Source organism: Bos grunniens, chromosome 14 (genome assembly GCF_055505025.1).
Source record: "Bos grunniens cultivar Pamir isolate PY7600 chromosome 14, Bosgru_T2T1.0, whole genome shotgun sequence".
In the NCBI taxonomy this organism is placed as follows: domain Eukaryota; kingdom Metazoa; phylum Chordata; class Mammalia; order Artiodactyla; family Bovidae; genus Bos; species Bos grunniens.
Window position 1 is genome coordinate 84217814 of NC_141178.1, and position 21040 is coordinate 84238853.

Genomic DNA, 21040 nt, shown 5'->3' on the forward strand with positions numbered 1-21040 from the left:
AATCGGGACCCAGGACCAGGCCTCAAGGGGGATTCAAAGGAAGAGGAGGGCTGGCTCTGCCGGAAGGGGTGGGGCCCTGTGAGGTCAGGCTGCAGCAGTGGGAGGGGGCGTGAGTTCACCTGGGGCAGTTGGTGACCTTCTTGCGCCCGTTAGGGCAGAGCCGCTGGCCTGATAAGGAGGGTGCTGCTGAGCCCAGGGGTTGAGAGCGCCAGTTCCTGCTGTGGTCCCGGAGCTCCACCTGAGACCAGAGGGAAGCCGTCTGCCCGTGAGTCCTCTCCTGCTTGACTGTCAGCTTGTTTGGACTACGCTGGGTTTTCTGTCCAGCTGGCTACGTGAAGACCCTGGAAATGCACCTGTGTGGGTTTTGGCTGGCTTCAGGGAAGAAATGCTAGATGACACTGGGAGACTCCAGTTTAATCTGGATTCAGGTCATATCTCTTGAAAGTGAAGTGAAAGTCCCTCAGTCGTGTCCACCTCTTGGCAACCCTGTGGGCTATACAGTCCATGGAATTCTCCAGGCCAGAATACTGGAGTGGGTAGCCTTTCCCTTCTCCAGGGGATCTTCCCAGTCCAGGGATTGAACCCAGGTTTCCCGCATTGTGGGCAGATTCTTTACCAGCTGAGCCACAAGAGAAGCCCAAGAATACTGCAGTGGGTGGTCTGTCCCTTCTGTAGTGGATCAGCATTCCCGACCCAGGAACCAAACCGGGGTCTCCTGCATGGCAGGAGAATCCTTTACCAGCTGAGCTGTCAGGGAAGCCCAGTATCTCTTAAGGCCAGCTATTCATTGTAGTATCACCCTAATTAGTCTTCATGGGATTAAGGTAGCAACCTGCTAAGGTAGCAATCGATGTCCTTTTTCTACAGGACAAAACTGGGGCTCAAAGAAGGGGGTAACACAGCTAGAGCAAGGAAGTGTGTACCTAAACAAAACCCCCAGATCCTGCTGTTAGAACTCAGGGAAGCCATATGGTGTGGCTTGTCCATGTGATGGGGGCTAAGACACCCAGCCCACACCGGATACTGTGGGGACCTAACTTGGTAACTGCCTTCTTGCAGCTCTGAGACTCAAAAAAGCGATTTTCACTGGAGAGAGGAAGGATACGTCCCTCCATCCAACCCACCACATCCTCCAGGTACTCCCACACCCTGCCCCCTTTCTCTTTCTTTGTGAGGGAATAAGCGTCACGCTCATGTGACCACATTGGCTGTCCACTGTTCACGAGCTACCACCTGGAGCTGCTACTGGAGAGGCCAAGTGCCTTTGCCCCCGAGTACCCCTCTTTCCTTTGCACTGTGGGGGCCTTTCTCAACACCTGCACACCAGAGGCCGTTTCTGAGACATGCAGGGACCCTCCTTCAGTTTGCAACAGATTGCATCCATCACTGTCCTTTCAATGCTTCCTTTGACACTCAGCTCCTGAGCTCCTTTGTCTGCATTGTGACCCACCTGGGTGCCACGGAGGGACAGAGCTGACCATGAATCCAAAGCTCAGATCTGACAGGCAGGAATCTGTGTGTAAAGGGCCTGATTAATCATGCTGTAGAGGCTGTAGTGGGCTCCAGGGATCCGTAAGTAGGACTTGGGCCAAAGTGACTCCACAGCTATTTTAATGCCTGGGGAGGGTCTGGCTATAGTGGGGGTGGGGTGAGTCTCCTGAGGTTCTGAAGGCCCACTGTGTGCAGATTCATGGTGCATAGAGAAGAGAAGGCAGAGTCCTTTCCTGGAGGTGGTCAAAGCTCATGGATGAGCCAGACAGGCAGGCAGGGCACGAAAGCACCTGAGCTGCCATTATGAGTGAATGGTGTGGGGGCAGAGGAAGAGAACCAGGTTTGCTCGCTTATTGGAGCCCAGGGCAGGTTGTCCCCAGACTAAACACTTACTATGGTGATGACCGTCACTGCTGTCTGCAAAGGGTTTACGTTGGTGTGTGTCTTCATCGAGTGGTCAGGCCGTCTCTAAGCTACACTGGCCATGGGCATTGCCTCTCCTTGGAACTTGACATGTTTCGTCTCTTCCCTATGGAACATTCATTTCTGAGAGGGTTTTTGGGCCACAAGGATGTTGGGTTTTTCTCTAGCTTTGTCTCATGAGGAACGCTTTTCCACTTGTTGATGTGGTTTGTTTTCCCAGCTCTCTTTCTTGCCTTATTTTGTCAATTTGTTTCTGCCAGAGGAAGAGCTCAGAATTTGCCTCTGGCTGATATGTGACACTTACAACAGCAACACCTACCTGGATATAATGACCACATTTGCCGAAAGGGCTTTGTTTTGCAGAAGACATCTTGAAAGTACCTACACTGTCCTTTCAGATTCCCAAAGGCTATTTGAAATGAAATAAAAACACGAATTCTCAAGTTTAGTCTTACAATATGTGGGGAGTCAGAAAAATCCCCTGGAGAAGGGAAACACCACCCACTCCAGTATTCTGGCCTAGAGAATTCCATGGAGTGTATACTCCGTGGGGTCACAAAGAATCGGACAAAATCTGATGACTAATCAACAACACCGAAGCTTCACCATTTGTCAGAGATAACAACAGTATTTACACGACTGTGTGCATGTTCAGTGGCTCATACGTGTCAAACTCTTGCAGCCCTGTAGCCCCTAAGATCCTCTCTCTGTGGAATTTTTCAGGCAAGAATACTGAAATGGGTTGCCATTTCCTCCTCCAGGGGATCTTCCCAACCCAGGAATTGAACCCAGGTCTCCTGCATCTCCTACATTGGCTGTCGGGTTCTTTTCTGCTGAACCACCTGGGAAACAAGTCATTACATAACTGGGTTATCCTAAAGTACTTAACTTGGAGTCTGGCACTCGGGAAATTCTCACTGGTGATGTGAATATTCAGTCATATATCATTATTGCTCATATGATAATGAAATGGCCATGCTCATGAAGGAGAAAGAAGAGCCTTTCCAAGTCCAATTAAATCCTTTGCCACACATATCTTTTTAAAAACTTCTGACTTTGAAATGAACATCAAACATAAAGACATTGGTTATGGCCTCCAGAAAAGATTGAGCTGTACCAATAAGTGACGAGGATTCTTCTCCCAGTTCCAAAATGCATGCGTTGTTTCCCGGGCACCAGCGAGCACTTCTCCGGTGGGCTCAGAGAGGCTGAGTCACTCACCAGAGACAACACAGCAGCAGACCAGGACTCCGACCCAGGTCGCTGAAACCACAGCTCCCTCCTGTGCCCATCTGACCTGCCCCTTGAGGGCAGCAGGAAGATCTGGGCTCCCCTGGCCTGAGCCCCCGGGCCTGCCTCCCCTTGTCTGCGCTGGGATGTGTCCATTCCCAACCATGCACTGTGTCCCCCAGCCCTGGGCCGTCATATCAGGCTCCAGGCTCCCGGCAGGTGAGCCCCACGCCCACCAGCACACCTCCGAGCCCTGCCCATCTGGTCTCTGTGCCCGAGTGTCCTGATCCTAACTGTTTTCTTGAGGCAGCCCCAGGACTGAGCCCTGCTTCTTCGAAGCTCCCTTCACCAAGCCCAGTGAGGCTCTGCCCTGTGGCTTCATGACAAGTATGGTGGGCTGAGTAGTGGCTCCGAAAGCCATCCATCCTTCTGCAGCCTCCAGAGGTGGCCTTATTCCGATGAAAGGTCTCGGCAGATGGAAGTAAGTTCCTGACCTCTGCACCAGATCACCCAGGATGCATGTGGACCCTAAATCCAACGACAGATGTCCTTGGAAGAAAAGAGGGGGTGATCTGAGGCACAGAGCCACCCAGGGGAGAAGGTTTGTGCAGATGGACGCACAGGTCGGGGTGATGTGGCCAGAAGCCCAGGGTGGCCTGGCGTCCCCCAAGGACTGGACCAGGCCAGAGGGACCCTCCGCTGGAGCCTCTGGAGGGAGCTCAGCCCTGCCCACACCTGGATCACAGGTTTCTGACTCCAGAACTGGGGGGAGGGGGGATGAATTTGTGTTAAAGCTGTCCAGTCTGTGGCCAGTGGCTGCAGCCACCCCTGGACACTGAGAGTGAACTTGCTGGCTCCAAGGTGAGAACAGTGGCAGGACCCACCCCCTACCCCCCAACCCCAACACACAATCTTGTCATGAGGTTAAATGAGTTCATACACACAGATGGCTGAATCAGGGACTGACATTTGGATCTCAGCCCGCTTCACTTCCTCCTCCTCGTCACCATCACCGTCATTGTGAGGGGCCCTCATCCACTCATTCAGTGGACATACAAGGCCCTGATGCGGGCAGTGAGGCCAGCGAGCTGGGAGGCTCCACACAGGGCTCACCCTGCCTGCTGGGGCCGCATGGAGAAGGCTTGTGCAGTGACACGGAGACCCCGGGAGAGGCTGGATCCTCCGGTCGTGGGAGGCATGGGCGCCTCAGCATCAGCGGTGGAGGGTTGATCTGGGTTCATCCTGGGGGGGTGCAGCCCTTCACTCAAAGTGGGGGAAGAACCCCATGTGGCACCCAGTGTCCGGTAGCCTCCCCTTGCCATGGCAGGCTGCGGGCAGAGCCATGGATGACAAGGAGTCTGCATCTCACTAGGGGCCGAGGCTGGCACTGAGGGAATCCTCAGTGAGGATTTTTTTTTTTAAAAAACCATCATAAGTGACTTCAGCTCCATTGCTTTTTGCCAAAAACCTACAATGATCCCAAGAGCTTTGTATACTCCAAGGGTGGTGACTTGGACATGGAGCCCAGCACAGACCCAAGTCAGTCCTGCCCTGAGTCCCACGGGCCGGCCACACCATGCCCCTTCCTTGGCCTGGCTTTCTTCTGCCAGGACCCCCAGAATGGTGGAAAGGCAAGTGTGGCCTCAAGCTGAGGGGCCCAGCCTGGGCTCCAAAGCCCTGGGGGTCCCCTTGGGACGTCTGGTGGACCTAGTTCCCCCTGCCGTGGGGCAGCTCTCTCTCGGGGACTGTCGTGTTTCTTTGCTTTCTGTTGTGATGGGGCACTCCAGTTATCTCGAGGTGATGGGAAGTCTGTTGGTGTTACATGCTCCTGCCTTAGATGGGGAAACGTTATTGCTGCATTGACACTGCTCACTCGATACTGGGAATCTGTTAAACACAAATGGCAAGGGGAACAGAGCAAAACAGAAAAAGAAAAATAGAGAGTTGCTGGTTTGCTTCAGGTCTCACCTGTGATTAAGAGTGTGTACAGCCTGCATGTGAACCTGGGTTCCCACACCTGCCAGCTACCAGGTGCCAGGCCCTGATTTTAGACCCCCAGCTTCACTAAGGAGTCATTGACAGATACAGTTTGTGTGTATTTCAAGTCTACATTGCGATGACTTGATGCCCATAGATATCATGGAATGATTGCCTTACATACGCATCACCTCACACGGTTAACTCTGTGTGTGTGTGTGTCTTTTATGTTGTTCTTATAATCCGTGAACACAATATAGATAGCTCTCCATTTTTTAAGATCTTCTTTAATTTATCTTAGAAGTTTATAGTTTGCCGTATGTCTTGCACATGTTTGATTAGATATCTTGATATTTTCAGTGCCATTATAAATTCCTAATAGATACAGAATTTACTTTTCTATATTCACTTGGTAAATCCATATATTTCAAATCATTCTAATTGTATTTATTTATGTACACACAATTATGTCTGCAAATCAGTTCTTTTTTCCCCTTTGAAACTGTGATAACCCTTTACTTTTTCTTGCCTTATTGTATGGACTAGGATCTCCAGTCCTGAGTACATTGGTGAACAGAAGTAGTAAGAATAAGTATCCTTGTCTCTTTCACATTATCAGAGGAAAAGCTTTCAGTATTTCACCATCACACATGATATTAGCTTTTTTGTAGATAGTTTAATCAAAATATGTAAATTCTTCTCTGTTAGTTTACTAAGAATTTTTTCTTAGTTGTGAACTAAAATTATTACATTACATTTTCTTGTTTATTTTCTGCAGATTTTGAAACAGGTAATTTTTCTTTTATGTGATTATTTTTCTTTTATGTGATTTAACTTTAAAAAATTTTTGTGATTCTAAAACGACCCCAACCTGATCTCAATGTATTCTCTTTCAGTTGGACTTTATTTCTTAGTGTTTTATTTAGGGTTATTTCATCTATACTCAGAGTCTGTAATTTTACTTTCTTGTACTTCTTCCTGGTTGGATTTAGTATCAAGGTTATGCTAGTCTTATAAAACAAGGTTGGAGAGTGTTCCTTGTTTACTGCAAGAATTCCTGTGAGATTACTGTTTTCTTCCCTAGAATTTTGGAAGAATTGATTGGCAAAACCAGTTGGTTTTATTGTGGGGAGGCTTTTAATTTCAGATGTAATTTTTTTCATGCAAATAAAATTTTCTGATTTTGTATGTCTTCTTGGGTCTATTTCAGTAAAGCATTTCGCTCCTGCTAGAAAGTTATTGAGGCGAGCAGACTCTCCAGTTAGTAAGTGAACTGTGGTTCATAGTATCTTTCTTATCTGCAAGATGTGTTGTCTCCCCTTTTAAAAACCCCTGATGCTGGTGATTTGAGCTTTGTCTCTTTGTCTTAATAAGTCTCTCTAGGGGTTTATCAGTTCTTTCAAAGAGCAAACTTTCGGCTTTGTTTTTAAAAAACTTCATATTTGCTTTCTGTTTGCTTGTTTTCTGCTCCTTTTTTTTTTTTTTCCCCCATCTACCTTGTGTTTCGTTTGCTATGTTTTTTTCCTGGTTTCTTGGGAGAGAGGCTTAATTGATTTTTAGCCTTCCTTTTTTTCCAGTGTATGTGTTTAAGACTTTAAGTTACCCTCTAAACACAGTCGCTGTGTCCCACAGGTTTGAATAAGCCAGATTTTCATTATCTTTTATGGAAAAGTATTTTCTAATTTTCATTGTGTTTTTTAAAATTATTATTCATGAAATTCTTCAAGCAGTGTGTCATTTAACTTCGCAATGTTTGGGGAGCTTTTTCCAGTGACCCTTTTTTGATTTCTAGCTTAATTCCATGAAGAGCCCCATTGTAGGCTTTTGGGGTTACTGTTATAAATCCCGTAGACTAGCTGATAAACAACAGAAAGTTGTTTCTTGTAGTCTTGAGGCTGGGGAGTCCCAAGATCACCAGCAGGTGCCACATCTGGTGAGGCCTGTTTCCTGGTTCCTAGACTGCCTCCTGCTTCTCCCTGTCCTCACAGCACAGGAGCCCATTCCCTCCTGGCCTGACCCTTCGCAGGGTGCCTGCCTCCTCGGATCATCACCACGTGCTGGGTGAAGTTTGAGGGCCCATAAACTGTCAGCCCATTGCAATCCCTAAGTATCCTCTGCATTATTTCAGTCCTTTGAAATAATTCAAGCTTTCCTAATGGCTCAATACATATTCTTTCTGTTATATGTTCCTTGGGCTCTTGAATATGTATCAGTGGGAATGCAGTGTTCCATGTGTATCAGTCAGATCAGGCTTGTCACTCATGTAATTCAGATTCCGGTAGCCACGTTGAATAAAAGCAGAAGTAGGTGAAATTACCTGTAATATATTTTATTTTAACACACCCCAAATATTATCATTTCAGTGTGTAATCAACATGATAAAACCTAATGAAATAGTTCACGTTCTTTTTTTCATGCTAAGTCTTTAAAATCCAGTGTGAGTTTCATGCTTGCAGCGCATCTGATTGTAGAGCCAGCCGCATTTCAGGTACTTCATGGCTGCAGGTGACTACATACCAGGGCCCAGTTCCACGAGAGATGTGTCTTTAACGTCTCCCACTGGGATTATGAACTTGGCTGTTACTCCTTTTCTATTTCTGTTGGTTTTTATGTATTGATATTTTGAAGTTATGTCATTAGGTACATTCAAGTTTAGAATCCTCATCTTCTTGCTAGATTGAACTTGTATCAGTATGAGATGCTCCTTTTTATTGCTAGAAATGCTTCTTTTTTAGAGACTATCTGACAGTGATATTGCCACATCGGTTTTCTGTCCTTGTTGGCCTGGGTATCTTTTAGGTTCACCTGTCTAAAAGATATTCCATCTTAACATGTAGCTCTGTGAATAGTGTACAGTTTTCATTGGAATCAGTTTGACACTTTATCTTTGAATGAGAGTGTTTGCTCTGTTTATAATGTTGATATTCAGTGTGTAGACACCATGTTGCTGTGTGTTTTCTGTTTGTCCCACCTAGTCTGTGTTCTTTGCTCTTGCCTTCTTTTAGAAGTTTGAAGTGTTTCTCTAGTTCTGTGCTCCTCTGTCAGGTTGTTGGGTGCACATTCAGAGACACAGCGTGTGTTTTACATTCAAGTCTAACTTAGTACTTTTACTGCCTCCCTGACACGACTGTTTCCTCCTTGTCACTGTTACACTTTAAACTGTTAGATGTATATTTGGCGTTAACATCATTGTTTTGTAAAGTTAGTATTTACCCTCACAGTTACCTCATTGTTGGTCTCTACTTGTTTTTTATATTTCCATCAGAGACTACTTTTCTTTTTCCCAAAGCACTGCCTGAATATTCTTTTAGTGCATGTGTGTGGGTGATGAGTTGTCTCATTTCCACTTGCCCTAAAAGTCTTTATTTTGCTTTCATTTTCGAAGAGTGTTTTTCTTGGGTATAGAATTCCAGGTTGGTGGTTATTTGTTTTTCAGCATTTTACAGATGCCAGTCCATTATTTTCTGACTTCCTTGTTCTTGAAAAGTCAGCTCTCAGTGTTGCTGTGCCATTAAAAGCCACACCATTTTTCCTCTGAGTGCTTGAACATGTTCTTCTAGCCTTAGGCACCCACAGAGCTGCTGAAACCAATGGGTGGTTATCATTTTTGAGTCAGTGGTCTGATTCTTGAACCAACTCTTACCACTGTCCCTGTCAGCCAGTTCAGTCGCTCAGTATCTGCCCCGTTGCAACCCCATGGACTGCAGCACACGAGGCTTCCCTGTCCATCACCAACTCCAGAGCTTGCTCAGACTCATGACCATCAAGTTGGTGATGCCATCCAACCATCTCATCCTCTGTTGTCCCCTTCTCCTCCTGCCCTCAGTCTTCCCCAGCATCAGGTTCTTTTCCAATGAGTCAGTTCTTTGCATCAGGTGGCCAAAATATTGGAGCTTCGGCATCAGTCTTTGCAGTGAATATTCAGGTCTGATTTGCTTTAGGATTGGCTTGTTGGATCTCCTGGCAGTCCAAGGGGCTCTCAAGAGTCTTCTCCAACTCCCCAGTTCAGAAGCATCGATTCTTTGGCATTCAGCCTTCTTCATGGGGCAACTCTTACATCCATACATGACTACTGGAAAAATCATAGCTTTGACTCAGTGAACCTTTGTCGGCAAAGTAATGTCTCTGCTTTTTAATATGCTGTCTAGGTTTGTCATAGGTTTCCTTCCAAGAAGCAAGCATCTTTTAATTTCACCATCTGCAGTAATTTTGGAGCCCAAGAAAATAAAGTCTGTCACTGTTTCCATTGTTTCTCCATTTATTTGCCATGAAGTGATGGGGCCGGATGCCATGATCTTCATTTTTTGAATGTTGAGTTTTATGCCAGCTTTTTCACTCTCCCCTTTCACTTTCATCAAGAGGCTCTCTAGTTTCAACCCCTGGAGGCATTTCTTATTCCCCTTTCTGTCTTTTCTCCACCATGAGGGTCCCCATTTATACTTTTTAACAACATAGTTTAACAACAGACTCCTTCAATATATTCTATCCTTTTTTTCTCTCTCTTATATATATTTTTTACTCGACCAGTCCTTCAGTTCACTGATCCTCTCTTCAACTACGTCCAATTTGGTGTTAAGCCCAGAGACTGAGTTCTTAAATTCAGTCACTGTTATTGTAAAGTTCGAGAGTCGGTTTTGATTCTCAGAAATTTTTCCTTTTGTCAAGTATATTTTTGAACAGGTGACATTTGCATCTGATACCTCTAGCACACTTCTGATATGCTGATATACATCTGATACCTCTGGATCTGGTTCAGCTCTTTTTCTCTTGGTCTTGTTTGTTGTTACACCCTTTTTTGCTTCTTTGGTTGCATGTTGGACATTATGTTTGGAAAACCCTAGAGGTTCTGAGTGATGCTGCCTTCTCCAGAGTTTCCTCTGACACACACGTCCAGTGGGGACAGAGCTGTCTGTTCACTTAGGGCCTGAGGGACTTGAGGCTGGGGAGGGGGCAGTGTCCTTGTAAGCTCAGTCTCAGCAGCCTTCACCTACCTTCCACCACCACCCCAGGGAGGAGCTTTCCAGCATCTCGGTCTGGAAGCCTGGGCTGCCCCATAGGTCCCCCCCCACCCCTCTCGGCAGGTCCTGAAGTCGGGGGCTGCCCCCATCCGCAAGAGAGTGTAACCAAAGGGCCCGCCTGTGGGCACTTTTTCAGTGTTGCAACCCCAAGGCAAAGACCAAGACCAGGAAGAACTTGGCCTCGGCCCAAGTCCTGGAAGCAGAGTGGCCTGAGGTGAGAGCAGCCAGGGGCTGGGCCCATCAGATTGGGCCTCACCCAGTGAAGTTTTGGGGTTGTGTTTCATTTTGTTAGCATAGTTGTGGGCCCTGCCGGCCAGGGCGCTTTGGCCTTAGTGGGCACGATTGACCCCAGCAGGATTACCTTGTAAGAGGTTGTGCAGGTGCCACGTGGAGGACAGGTGGGGGCCCCACAAGAAGGGAAACACTGCATGGAGGAGTCACTGGGGCACGTGGACTAAGCTATAAAGTCAGTCCTTGAAGCAGAAAGGCTAAGCCCCTTAACGTCTCCCTTCTTCCAAAGAAAGGATACACTGGCTGGAGGAGTCTCTGGGGCGTGAGGATCGAGCTAGAGAGTCAGTCCTTGAAGCAGAAAGGCTAAGCCCGTTAATGTCTCCCATCTTACAAAGCACAGACCAGTGTGTCCAGTATTTTAATGTCAGGTACCTACTGCTTACATGTGTGACATACACCCTCATAGCTACACATGTCTACTACATGCCTCTTACAAGTGCTGGGCATTGTTCTGGGTGCTGGACACTCAGTATGTAGTAGGGGATACGTAGCCCAGGATTTTTTTATTTCTGCAAAGAAAAATAGAAGAACGAAAGATTCCATGTGGTTCAGTTTGAGAAAGTTCACCATGTGGAGGGCCCCATGTGCACGCAAATTGTGGTAAAATACATATAACATAAATTTAACATTTTAACCACTTGATTGAATGACTGGGTGGCTTCAGTGGAGTCAGGCTAACAGATGGCCCTGAGGTGTCATCCACCTTTCTCCCAGAGGAACACTCCAAAGCTTGGTGGCCTTGTAGACCTTCCCTTTATTCTTCACTCTCCCCAGTGGCTCTAGGTCATTGGTCTGTGTGTCATTTAAGAATCTCTTTATCCACTTTGTTGTTAGGTTTATATTTTGGAAAGCTTCTCAGATGCCCCTGGGTCTTGAGAAGGTAGGCTTGGATTCCACGTTCTCCCCTGCCACATGCCTGCCAGGTTGAGGTGGAGGCCGAAGGCTGGTCTGAGTTGTGGTGGTCTGTGTGCTCGTGTGGTCAGTGGACCCCCTCTTCTCTGGAGGGGCAAGGAAATCCTTTGTGTGGAGCCTGGAGAGACTTGACAGCATCAGTCTTCACAGTCTCTCTCTCTTTTTAATTTATGTTTGCATTTAGTTTCTCATTTAACTGTTTTCTAGGAGATTCCAACTCCTACTGAAGAACTAAAAATATGCATGGAGCAGCTTCTTGAAAGAATAAGAAGAAATCGCTGAGCTTAGAGTGGAAAGAAGCAATACCAGGGTCAGTAGGGGGATTCTCACGTGTTGACATTTGCCCCGCGGGGGTCACCGCTGGCCTCCGTGTGCTGTCTTTAAACTTTGTCTGATTTCCAAGTCATTTTTCACACCTTCCCACTGAGCAAACCAGGGTGGATCAGTTCGGGGTTCTCATACCTTGCTTCAAATTTATGATGAGAGCTAATGTAATTTTAGAACATTTGAGGGGGGAGTTCTCTTAACTTACATTTTTGTCCATGTTACACTTTGTGTGGGATCTTAGTTCCCCGATCAGGGATTAAAACCAATGACCCCTGCAGAAGTGTGGAGTCTTGACTACTGGGCCCCTGGGAAAGTCCACTCTAACTTTAGCCTGAACTGGCGGGATTCCGATGTGCCTTAGCATGTTTTCCGCTATAGGGTGAGTCTGAGAGGAGTTATTGGGCCTGAATCAAGCATGAGGTTGAAGGTGCTCCTTTGGCCCTGCCCTGCAGCTGCTACTGGAGCACCTGGAGTGCCTGGTTTCCTGGTATGTGTCATCCCTCCAGATGACGGTGGGCAAGCAGCAGGCGCAGTCCCTAGCCGGCATGACCAGCGACGTGGAGGTGCTCAGCGCACTGAAATTGCTGTTTGAGCACCACAAGACCCTGGACGAGAGGGTACCAGCCACCCAGTCGTCCTGGATTTGTACACTTGCTGTCTTGTTAGGTGGATGATGCATGTATTTATGTAACTACTTGACTTTTGAGCTTCTTGAATTCTTGTATATATATTTTTTCTGTAAGAAGTCAGAGTTTTATATAGTTAAAAAGCATTGCCTGTGTACATGCTCAGTCATGTCCAAATCTTTGTGACACTGTGGACTGTAGCCCACCACGCTCCTCTCTTCATGGGGCTTCCCAGGCGTGAATACTAGAGTGGGTGTCCATCTTCCACTCCAGGCAGTCTTCCCAACCCAGGGATCGAACCTGCCCTCTTGTATTGGCAAGTGGATTCTTTACCACTGAGCCACCTGGGAAACCCCCAGTTAAAAAGTGTTAGTTGGCATAAATGTCTCCAGATTTATTACATTCTGTATATCAACTTGCAGTTAAAAACTGGGTAATAGAATTAATTTAGGATAACATTTTGTTCTCTCAAATTTAGAATTTAAAGCTGTTAACAAGCAGATTTACTTGACGTTAAGATCAATGAGAGACATTAAAGGTATTCTGTGACAGTATCTATGTATTAGGGTGAGTATACACTAAGAAGTGTACTAATGTATATACACACATCAACACACAGTGACTTGGCCCCTTTTGTTTGAGTTGAGAGCGTGATTACGAGTAGCACTCGAAAGGTGTAGTTTGTTAGAAGAAGAATTAGGTGCCACACATAAAGAGGTAAGTTTGATCAGTCATTGTGTAATTTCCGTGAAGGGTTTGTCATTTGAATCCTTTCATTTTAAAAAAGAATGAAAGCTGTAGTGGTGGGCATCAGATGTTATTTATCGTTCTGATTGAGGACCTGCCCACCTGGGTTATTTTAATGACTAGTAAACTAGACTTGTGGCTCAGAGTTGCAGGATCTCTTAAGTACCCCTTTTTCCAGCAGAAGACAAATTCTGACTCTAATCACCTGGTGGTATTCGGGATGGATAGTATCACCATGTATTTTCTTTTTATGTTGCATTTTCAGTTTAGACTTGAATTTTTCCAGGTGTTTTGCTGTCTTTACTTATTTCTTTACTCTAATTCAACTTTTTGGTTTTAGCAGATGATTCTTAAAGAGGAGAATAACCAGGAAAAGATACTAATGCACAGGGTGCTTGATGTAAATCATGAGCAAGGAAACATGCCAAGCGCCAATGGAAAGGCAAGTCCTTGGTCTCACTCTCTGTCTGGTTCTTGTCTTACCATCCAGTCTGTGTGGGGCTGTCGGGACCTCTCACCAACATACCATGTAGGTCTGAGTGGCTGTGAGGGTCTTGTGAGCTCCCAGAGAGCAGAAGGCAGTTTTGACCTCACCGATTGCCCGGAAGTGCTGTGGTCCCTCCCTCTCAAAACAAGGCTGTCTAAGGCTTCCTTTCCCCCTTAGAGACCCTCTAAGCCACGAGGAAGACCTGGCTAAGGTGATCGACCTCCAGGAAGTCATAGACAAGCAGGAGCAGAGCCAGATGGAGGAGCGCCTGGCAGCCCTCTTTGCCCATGTGACTGAAGGAGGACCTGGACATGGCCAGGAAGGACCTCCTCAAGTCCGAGGACGTGAACAGGAAACTGCAGCAGGATGTTCACGAAGTGAGTGACTGCAGCTGTGTCTGTTGTCCTGAGGTGGACTGTGAGTCCCTTGTTCTCCCGGTGATCTCAGCCTTGGCATGGCTGTGTGAGCAAGAGCAGAGCTCTGGTGAGACTGCAACTGGCTGCCTCCCCGCCTCTGCATTGAGATCTCTGGGGTAGAAGAGGCTTGGTCCAGGCATTCCGTTGGCAGTGAACCAACATTAGGGCAGCCCTAGCGCTGTGTTGCACCCTGGGTGTGGACTCCTCATTTCTACAAGTTCTAGGGTGCCCAGTGTGTTCCTTTTTTAAAAATTCATTCATCCATTTTTTGGCGTATAGTTGCTTTACACTGCTGTGTCAATTTCTGCTGTACAGCAAAGTGAATCAGTCATCTATCTATCTATCTATCTATCTACGTATCTCCCTCTCTTTTAGATTTCCTGCCCATTTACTTCACCACAGAGCACTGAGTAGACTTCCCTGTGCTATGCACTAGGTCCTCACTCGTTGACTTTATGTGTAGTATCAGTGCTGTATATATGTCAACCCGAGTCTCCCGGTTCTTCCTCCCCCACCCCCACCCCCACCCCCCGCAACTCCCTGTCAAATGTGTTCCTGATGATGCTGAAATTTCCTTCTGATTCACTCAGGCGAGTCTGGTGACGTCTGTGGAGCCCGTTCTCTCGGAGAGATGGGAGCATGCTGTGTGGACTCTGCTGAGGCAGTTTGCCTGGCCATCTTCTCTGGTTTTCTGAGGTTCCGCTCCTTGAAGGGATGTGTGACAGTGATACCGGCGGTCAGACAAGTCAAGTGGCATTTGCTCACCCTCAGATCCTCAGGCCCGAGTTGTGTAACCATGTGGAATCATGATGTTTCTGGCGGTCGTGTCTGCGGGTGTCATGATTTATAAGAAACTACCTAATGGTCACCGTGAAAACAGAAGAGTGCTGGGGGTTCAGGCCTCCTCCTGTGAGCCTCACCTCTCCTCTGTGCACAGACAGACAGCGCCCACCCTGCCCACCCCTCCCCCTTGAGACCATCTCAGAGAGAACCCCTCCAACATGTGGTACACCAAGTGTCCTTGTTTAGTAGCTTGGTGTGAGTAATTCTGCGTGAGAACTCAAAAAAGAAATATTTGCACAGGTTTGTATAAGCTATTCACACTACTCTTTGGCAACAGGAGATTAGGTGGCAGAGTTTAATACGTACAGAATTCTGGAAAAAGCGTTTTTAAGACCTTTCACTTTTAATGTTAGGACTTTGCCCACATTGGTTACTTAATGACCAGGGAGGGACCTGAAATGGATTTTGAACTGGCACACAGGAGTTGTACCAGCAGCAAGTTCTGGTCCTGGTTTGAGCGTTTCATACATGTGGTGTAACTCTGCTTTAGAAGAACTAGGCTTGAGAAATCTGTGCCCAGTTGTGTTACACTTTGATCTGCTTGCCTCATTCACAAGCCAGGTGATTCCTCCCACCATAGTCAATGACAAGTCATGTCTCAGTCTCCATTCATGTAAAAAAGACTACAGGTTATTAACCTTCTGCAACTCTTAAGAAATGGCAGTGTCACAGTCTGTCAGGCCCCTCAAATAAATACACCCAAATATCAACTGGTCGCCCCCCCCTCACCCAGTTCCAAACCTCTGCCTGTGTTTTTGAGTGTTGTCAATCCTGTGACTACCACTCCGTGGTACCAAGTTTGACCCTAAGGAACAATGTTTGTCTCTTCTCTCTCGCTGGCCACGAAGCTACAGGCTCCTTGAGGTGCGACCATGAGCAACACCCAGTCATACTGTCCACACACCAGAGAGGCCCTTGTCACACTCGACAGCGCTGAGGGGAGCTGCTTGGGGGAGCGGCCTACCCATGGTGGAAGGGAGCCCCTCGTAGCCTCGTCTGGTCCAGTTCGGCTCTCAGGGTCTCCAGGTTTAGAATCAGCTGGGCCTATGAAAAAGCAAATGACACAGCCTGCACCGCTTGCTTTCTGGATGTAAAATGACTTGCACCAAAATGTGTAGAACAGGTTATAGGAGTAGTTATCAACTCCAAATATTTTAATTGTGAGAAAATATTCTCTAAGTGTCCCATAGCAAATAGAAGCACTCAGAACAGTATTAAACCCTATAAACCATAATGAATAAGAAGTTCCATCTCAGGTGTAGAAAAGCTTCTGGAGGAAACACGGCAAGCCATTAACAATGATGAAGTCTGTAGAGAGAAGCTGGACTTGGGACGGGGCTTCGGGTAGGGGGGCAGGACTCACTCTATTGCCCTCGCTCCTCTCATTGCTTTAAACTGTATCCATGGAGCTCACCTGCATTCCTGGGCATTCCTCACATTCATTCCTCTACACCCCACTTCTTCATGGGGTAAAACAAGTCAAACGGGCCAAGTTTCTGAGTCACTTGACTCAACCTGGCAGCTCTGTGCTGTCGGCCATGGCAGTCACTCGCCTCCTGCAGCCCCTGAGCACGTGAGACAGGCTGGTGCAAACCTCGATGTGGAAATCACACAGGATTTCAAGACGCGCAGTGAAAAAAGGACGTCAAATAGCCTGTTGGTTTTTAAGAAAGTTTAGATTGCATATGTGGCTCATATTATCTTTCTAACGGACAGCACAGTCCACGTGAAAGGCTCACGCTTTGTCTCAGCTTTCGGGTGAACCCAGAAAGGACTACTCAGAATTCTGAACCACACACAACGGCCACACACTCTAAATCCATCTATAATGCAAACACATTCAGTGTTCAAAACCAGAAATGCTATACATGTTACAGCAGTGGATTAGCCATAAGGAAAATGTAACTCGACATCTCCTAAGCATCTTTAGTGACTGGAACAATGAACCCAGCTCAATTCAGCTCTTAACAAATTGCTAAACGATTTAGAGATTTAAATAGCTTGTTGTTTTGCATTTCTTCTAATTGCTTTTTAACATTTTTAGCTTCCCATAGGAGAGAATTCTGAAAAAGATACAAACAGCTTTAGTGTCAATTCTTACAGATGTTGCATGGACTGCGGGATGGCTACTCTTCTGTCTGAAAGCATAAAGCACCTTGGGATGAGGGGCGGACCTCGCGCCCAGAGTGAAGTGCCAGCAAGAGGCTGGATGACAACTTTTAACATTAACTTGTACACAGACAATCTCCTCCTTCCCTGACTGATCTTTTAGATACAAGGAGGCCAGGTCCCGGCAGAAGTGAAACTGCTTATAGCTTTTTGCAGTTCAGTGGTCACTCAGGAAACTGGCGCAGGTTTCACATGCCAAATTCAAGCCTGAGACAAAACTATCCCCACCTCAGGGCCAGCCCACAGTTCAGGGTGAAGTGAGGGGACCACACTGTGTGGTCTCTAGTGAGGTGTGTGTTTCATCTTGGGTTTTGTGGGGGGGAAACGTGCCACAGAACTTGTAGTGACCATTGGTCTCTCTCAGACAAGCGTTGCCCAAACGCCAACCTCGGGGAAGGTTCTGGGCCTCGTCTTTAGGGCACTGGTGCAGGTGGGACAGGTTTTCACCGAACCTGAACCAGAATGTTGCCCACTGAGCTGCTCTGGTAGAGGTTCTCAGCCATTTTTCAAAGCAAATGAAAAGAGAGAAGGCTGGAGTTGGAATATGAGAATACTTGCTTTTAGTTGATTCAGTCTTTTCTATCACTTTATGTAAAAGATCCTGAACTAAACTTATTGATTTGACTGTGTCAGGCCTTAGCTTAGCTGCATCATGCGGGATTCCTTTGTCATGGTTGCCACGTGGTCTGTGGGATCTTAGCTCCCCAACCAGCCATCGAACCTGTGTCCCTGACCTTGCAAGGCAGACTCTCAGTCACTGGACTGCCAGCAAAGCCCCAGAAATAAACTTCTAAGAAAGAAACGAAAGGGTGAGGGTGGACCTAGAAGAAAGTTCTAGCATGGTGGCTGGTAACACTGGGGCCATCAGTGGATCCGGCTCTCTGACGCTTTCTGTAAAGGTTGCAGGCACACATCTATGTCTGTTCCTTTACACACTGCCTGTGGATGCTGTCACGCTTATTCACTAGCATGAAATGCTGCTACTCAATTATTCATACCAGTAAAGACATTCACTCCGGGGCCCTCTATGGGAAGAGTTTTCCAACTCCTATGCTGGAGATTTCCCCCACACACAGGCCGGGCCAGGCCGGGCCAGGCCGGGCCAGGCCAGAAGCGCCTCTTTCTAAAGAGGCCATGGGGCTGGCTCACCTTACCCTCCAAAGCTGCCATTCTCTCCTTCAGATGAAGCTGAAGTTTCTCATCTGATTCGCATAGAAGCTTATCCAAGGTATCTGATAAGCATTTATTGTGCTCTTCATTTTTAGTCTCTGCATCGCCTAAAACAGGAAAAACAAAAACTCATAAACTTCAAGAGCAAGTATGGTCTTTCTTTTAAAACACCAGGGAGCCGCGATGTGAGCGGCCTATGTCTTGGTTCCCGAGGCAGTCCCCTCCCATGGCCACCTCTGGTGGGCTCTTAAGCATCACCAGAGCAGATGGGCAGGTGCAGAGGGAGGCAGGGACTTCACTTGTCAAAGGTCACTCCCAATGCTTCTCTTTGGCAGAGCACCTGGTGGACCTTACTGGCACCAGATATTACTCGTCGCAGGGGCTTGGGGAGCAAGCAGATTTACACTCAGAAACAAGCAGACTTTAAAGGGGATCGGCTTACACACATGTTGGTGGAGGAATTTCCCAGTATACAAACAGAATCTTGAGTCTGGATTAAGGGGGTAAAATGAATTCAATTTATAAAGCAAAAGGTGAGAAAATTCATTTTGGAAAAAAAGCCAGTGGAGATAGGCTTTCACATATTTGTCTTTACATGCAACATCACTTGAATTCTTTGAAATAATTGCTGTTGTTCAGTTGCTCAGTCGTGTCTGACCCTTTGTGACCCCATGGACTGCAGCACGCCAGGCTTCCCTGTCCTTCACTATTTCCCAGAAGTTGCTCAAACTCATGTCCATCGAGTCAGTGATGCCATCCAACCATCTCGTCCTCTGTCACACCTTCTCCTCCTGCCTTCGCTCTTTCCCAGCATCAGGATCTTTTCCAAGGAGTGTGTTCTTCGCATCAGGTGCCCAAGTATTGAATCTTCAGCTTCAGCATCAGTCCTTCCAATGAATATTCAGGACTGATTTCCTTTAGGATTCATTGGTTTGATTGCCATACAGTCCAGGGGACTCTCGAGTCTTTTCCAACACCTCAGTTGAAAAGCATCAATTCTTTGATGCTCAGCCTTCTTCATGGTCCAACTCTCACATCCGTACATGACTACTGGAAAATCCGTTTCTTTAAGTAGGTGGACCTTTGATGGCAAATGATGATCTTAGTTTTTTGTTTTTTATTTTTTAATGTTCAGTTTCAAGCCATCTTTTTCACTTTTTTTCACCTTCATCAAGAGGCTCTTCATCAAGGTCCTCGTGGCTTTCTGCCATAAGGATGGTGTCATCTGCATATCTGAGGTTATTGATATTTCTCCTGATAATCTTGATTCTAGCTTTTTCTTCATCCAGTCCAGCATTTCTCATGATGTACTCTGGATATAAGTTAAATAAGGAGGACGATAATATACAGCCTTGACTTACTCCTTTCCTGATTTTGAACCAGTCTGTTGTTCCATATCCAGTTCTAACTGTTGCTTCTTGACCTGCATACAAATTTCTTAGGAGGCAGGTCAGGTGGTCTGGTATTCCCATCTCTTGATGAATTTTCCACCGTTTTTTTGTGATACACACAGTCAAAGGCTCTGGTGTAGTCAATTAAGCAGAAGTATGTGCTTTTCTGTAAGTCTCTTGCTTTTTCAATGACCCAACATATGTTGGAAATTTGATCTCTGATTCCTCTGCCTTTTCTAAATCCAGCTTGAACATCTGGAAGTTCATAGTTCACATACTACTGAAACCTGCCTTGGAGAATTTTGAGCATTACTTTGCTACCGTGTGAGATGAATGCAATTGTGCAGTAGTTTGAGCATTCTTTGGCATTGCCTTTCTTTGGGATTGGAATGAAAACGGACCTTTTCCAGTCCGGTGGCCACTGCTGAGTTTTTCCAAATTTGCTGGCATATTGGGTTCAGCACTTTCACAGCATCATCTTTCAGGATTTGAAATAGCTCAACTGGAATTCCATCACGTCCACTAGCTTTGTTCGTAGTGATGCTTCCTAAGGCCCACTTGACTTCACATTCCAGGATGTCTGGCTCTAGGTGAGTGATCACACCATCGTGAATATCTTGGTTGTGAAGATCTTTTTTGTACAGTTCTTCTGTGTATTCTTGCCACCTCTTCTTAATATCTTCTGCTTTTGTTAGGTCCATACCATGTCTGTCCTTTATTGTGCTATCTTTGCAGGAAAAGTTCCCTTGGTGTCTCTAATTTTCTTGGAGAGATCTCTAGTCTTTCCCATTCTATTGCTTTCCTCTATTTCTTTGGATTGATCACTGAGGAAGGCTTTCTTATCTCTCCTTGCTATTCTTTGGAACTCTGCATTCAAATGGGTATATCTTTCCTTTTCTCCTTTGCCTTTTGCTTCTCTTCTTTTCACAGCTATTTGTGTGGCCTCCTCAGAAAACCATTTTGCCTTTTTTGCATTTCTTTTTTTGGGGGGATGGTCTTGATTACTGTTTCCTGTACAATGTCACCAACTTCCGCCCATAATTCTTCAGGCATTCTATCAGATTTATTCCTTTGAATCTCTTTTATCACTTCCACTACATAATTGTAAGGGATTTGATTTAGGTCATACCTGAATTGTCTAGTGGTTTTCCCGACTTTCTTCAATAGAAGTATGAATTTAGCAATAAAGAGTTCATGATCTGAGCCACAGTCAGCTTCCGGTCTTGTTTTTGCTGACTGTATAGAGCTTCTCTATCTTTGGCTGCAAAGAGTATAATCTGTCTGATTGTGGTGTTGACCATCTGGTGATGTCCATGTGTAGAGTCTTCTCTTGTGTTGTTGGAAGAGGGTGTTTGCTATGACCAGCGTGTTCTCCTGGCAAAACTCTATTAGTCTATGCCCTGCTTCATTCTGTACTCCAAGGCTAAATTTGCTGTTACTCCAGCTATTTCTTGACAAATTAAGGTGCGTGAGTGTAAAGTCACTTCATTCGTGTCCCACTCTGTGCGACCCTATGTGCTGT

At 46.3% G+C, this 21040-nt stretch overlaps 1 protein-coding gene and 1 long non-coding RNA gene across 5 annotated transcripts in view; one reads left to right on the forward strand and one right to left on the reverse strand.

The window, feature by feature from the left end:
• Nucleotides 1–15498, forward strand: LOC147359913 (uncharacterized). 4 transcript variants are annotated; one of them, XM_086338121.1, is made up of 8 exons: nt 1–265; nt 1060–1136; nt 3455–3625; nt 11550–11652; nt 12122–12335; nt 13386–13484; nt 13707–13906; nt 14536–15498. In XM_086338121.1, exons 6-8 carry the CDS (start codon nt 13450–13452, stop codon nt 14793–14795), a joined length of 495 nt encoding a protein of 164 aa, XP_086194247.1. In that variant the 5' UTR covers nt 1–265; nt 1060–1136; nt 3455–3625; nt 11550–11652; nt 12122–12335; nt 13386–13449; the 3' UTR covers nt 14796–15498. The 4 variants fall into 4 exon arrangements, with proteins under 4 accessions (XP_086194247.1, XP_086194248.1, XP_086194246.1 ...); XM_086338122.1 differs by lacking the exon at nt 12122–12335; XM_086338120.1 differs by lacking the exon at nt 3455–3625.
• Nucleotides 14291–21040, reverse strand: part of LOC147359914 (uncharacterized) — a 24888-nt gene continuing 18138 nt past the window's right edge. The window contains exons 2-4 of the long non-coding RNA XR_015141335.1: nt 18112–18234; nt 15753–15832; nt 14291–14650 (exon numbers count right to left, since the gene is read on the reverse strand). This is a non-coding gene — a long non-coding RNA (uncharacterized LOC147359914). The remainder of the gene's footprint in view (nt 14651–15752; nt 15833–18111; nt 18235–21040) is intronic.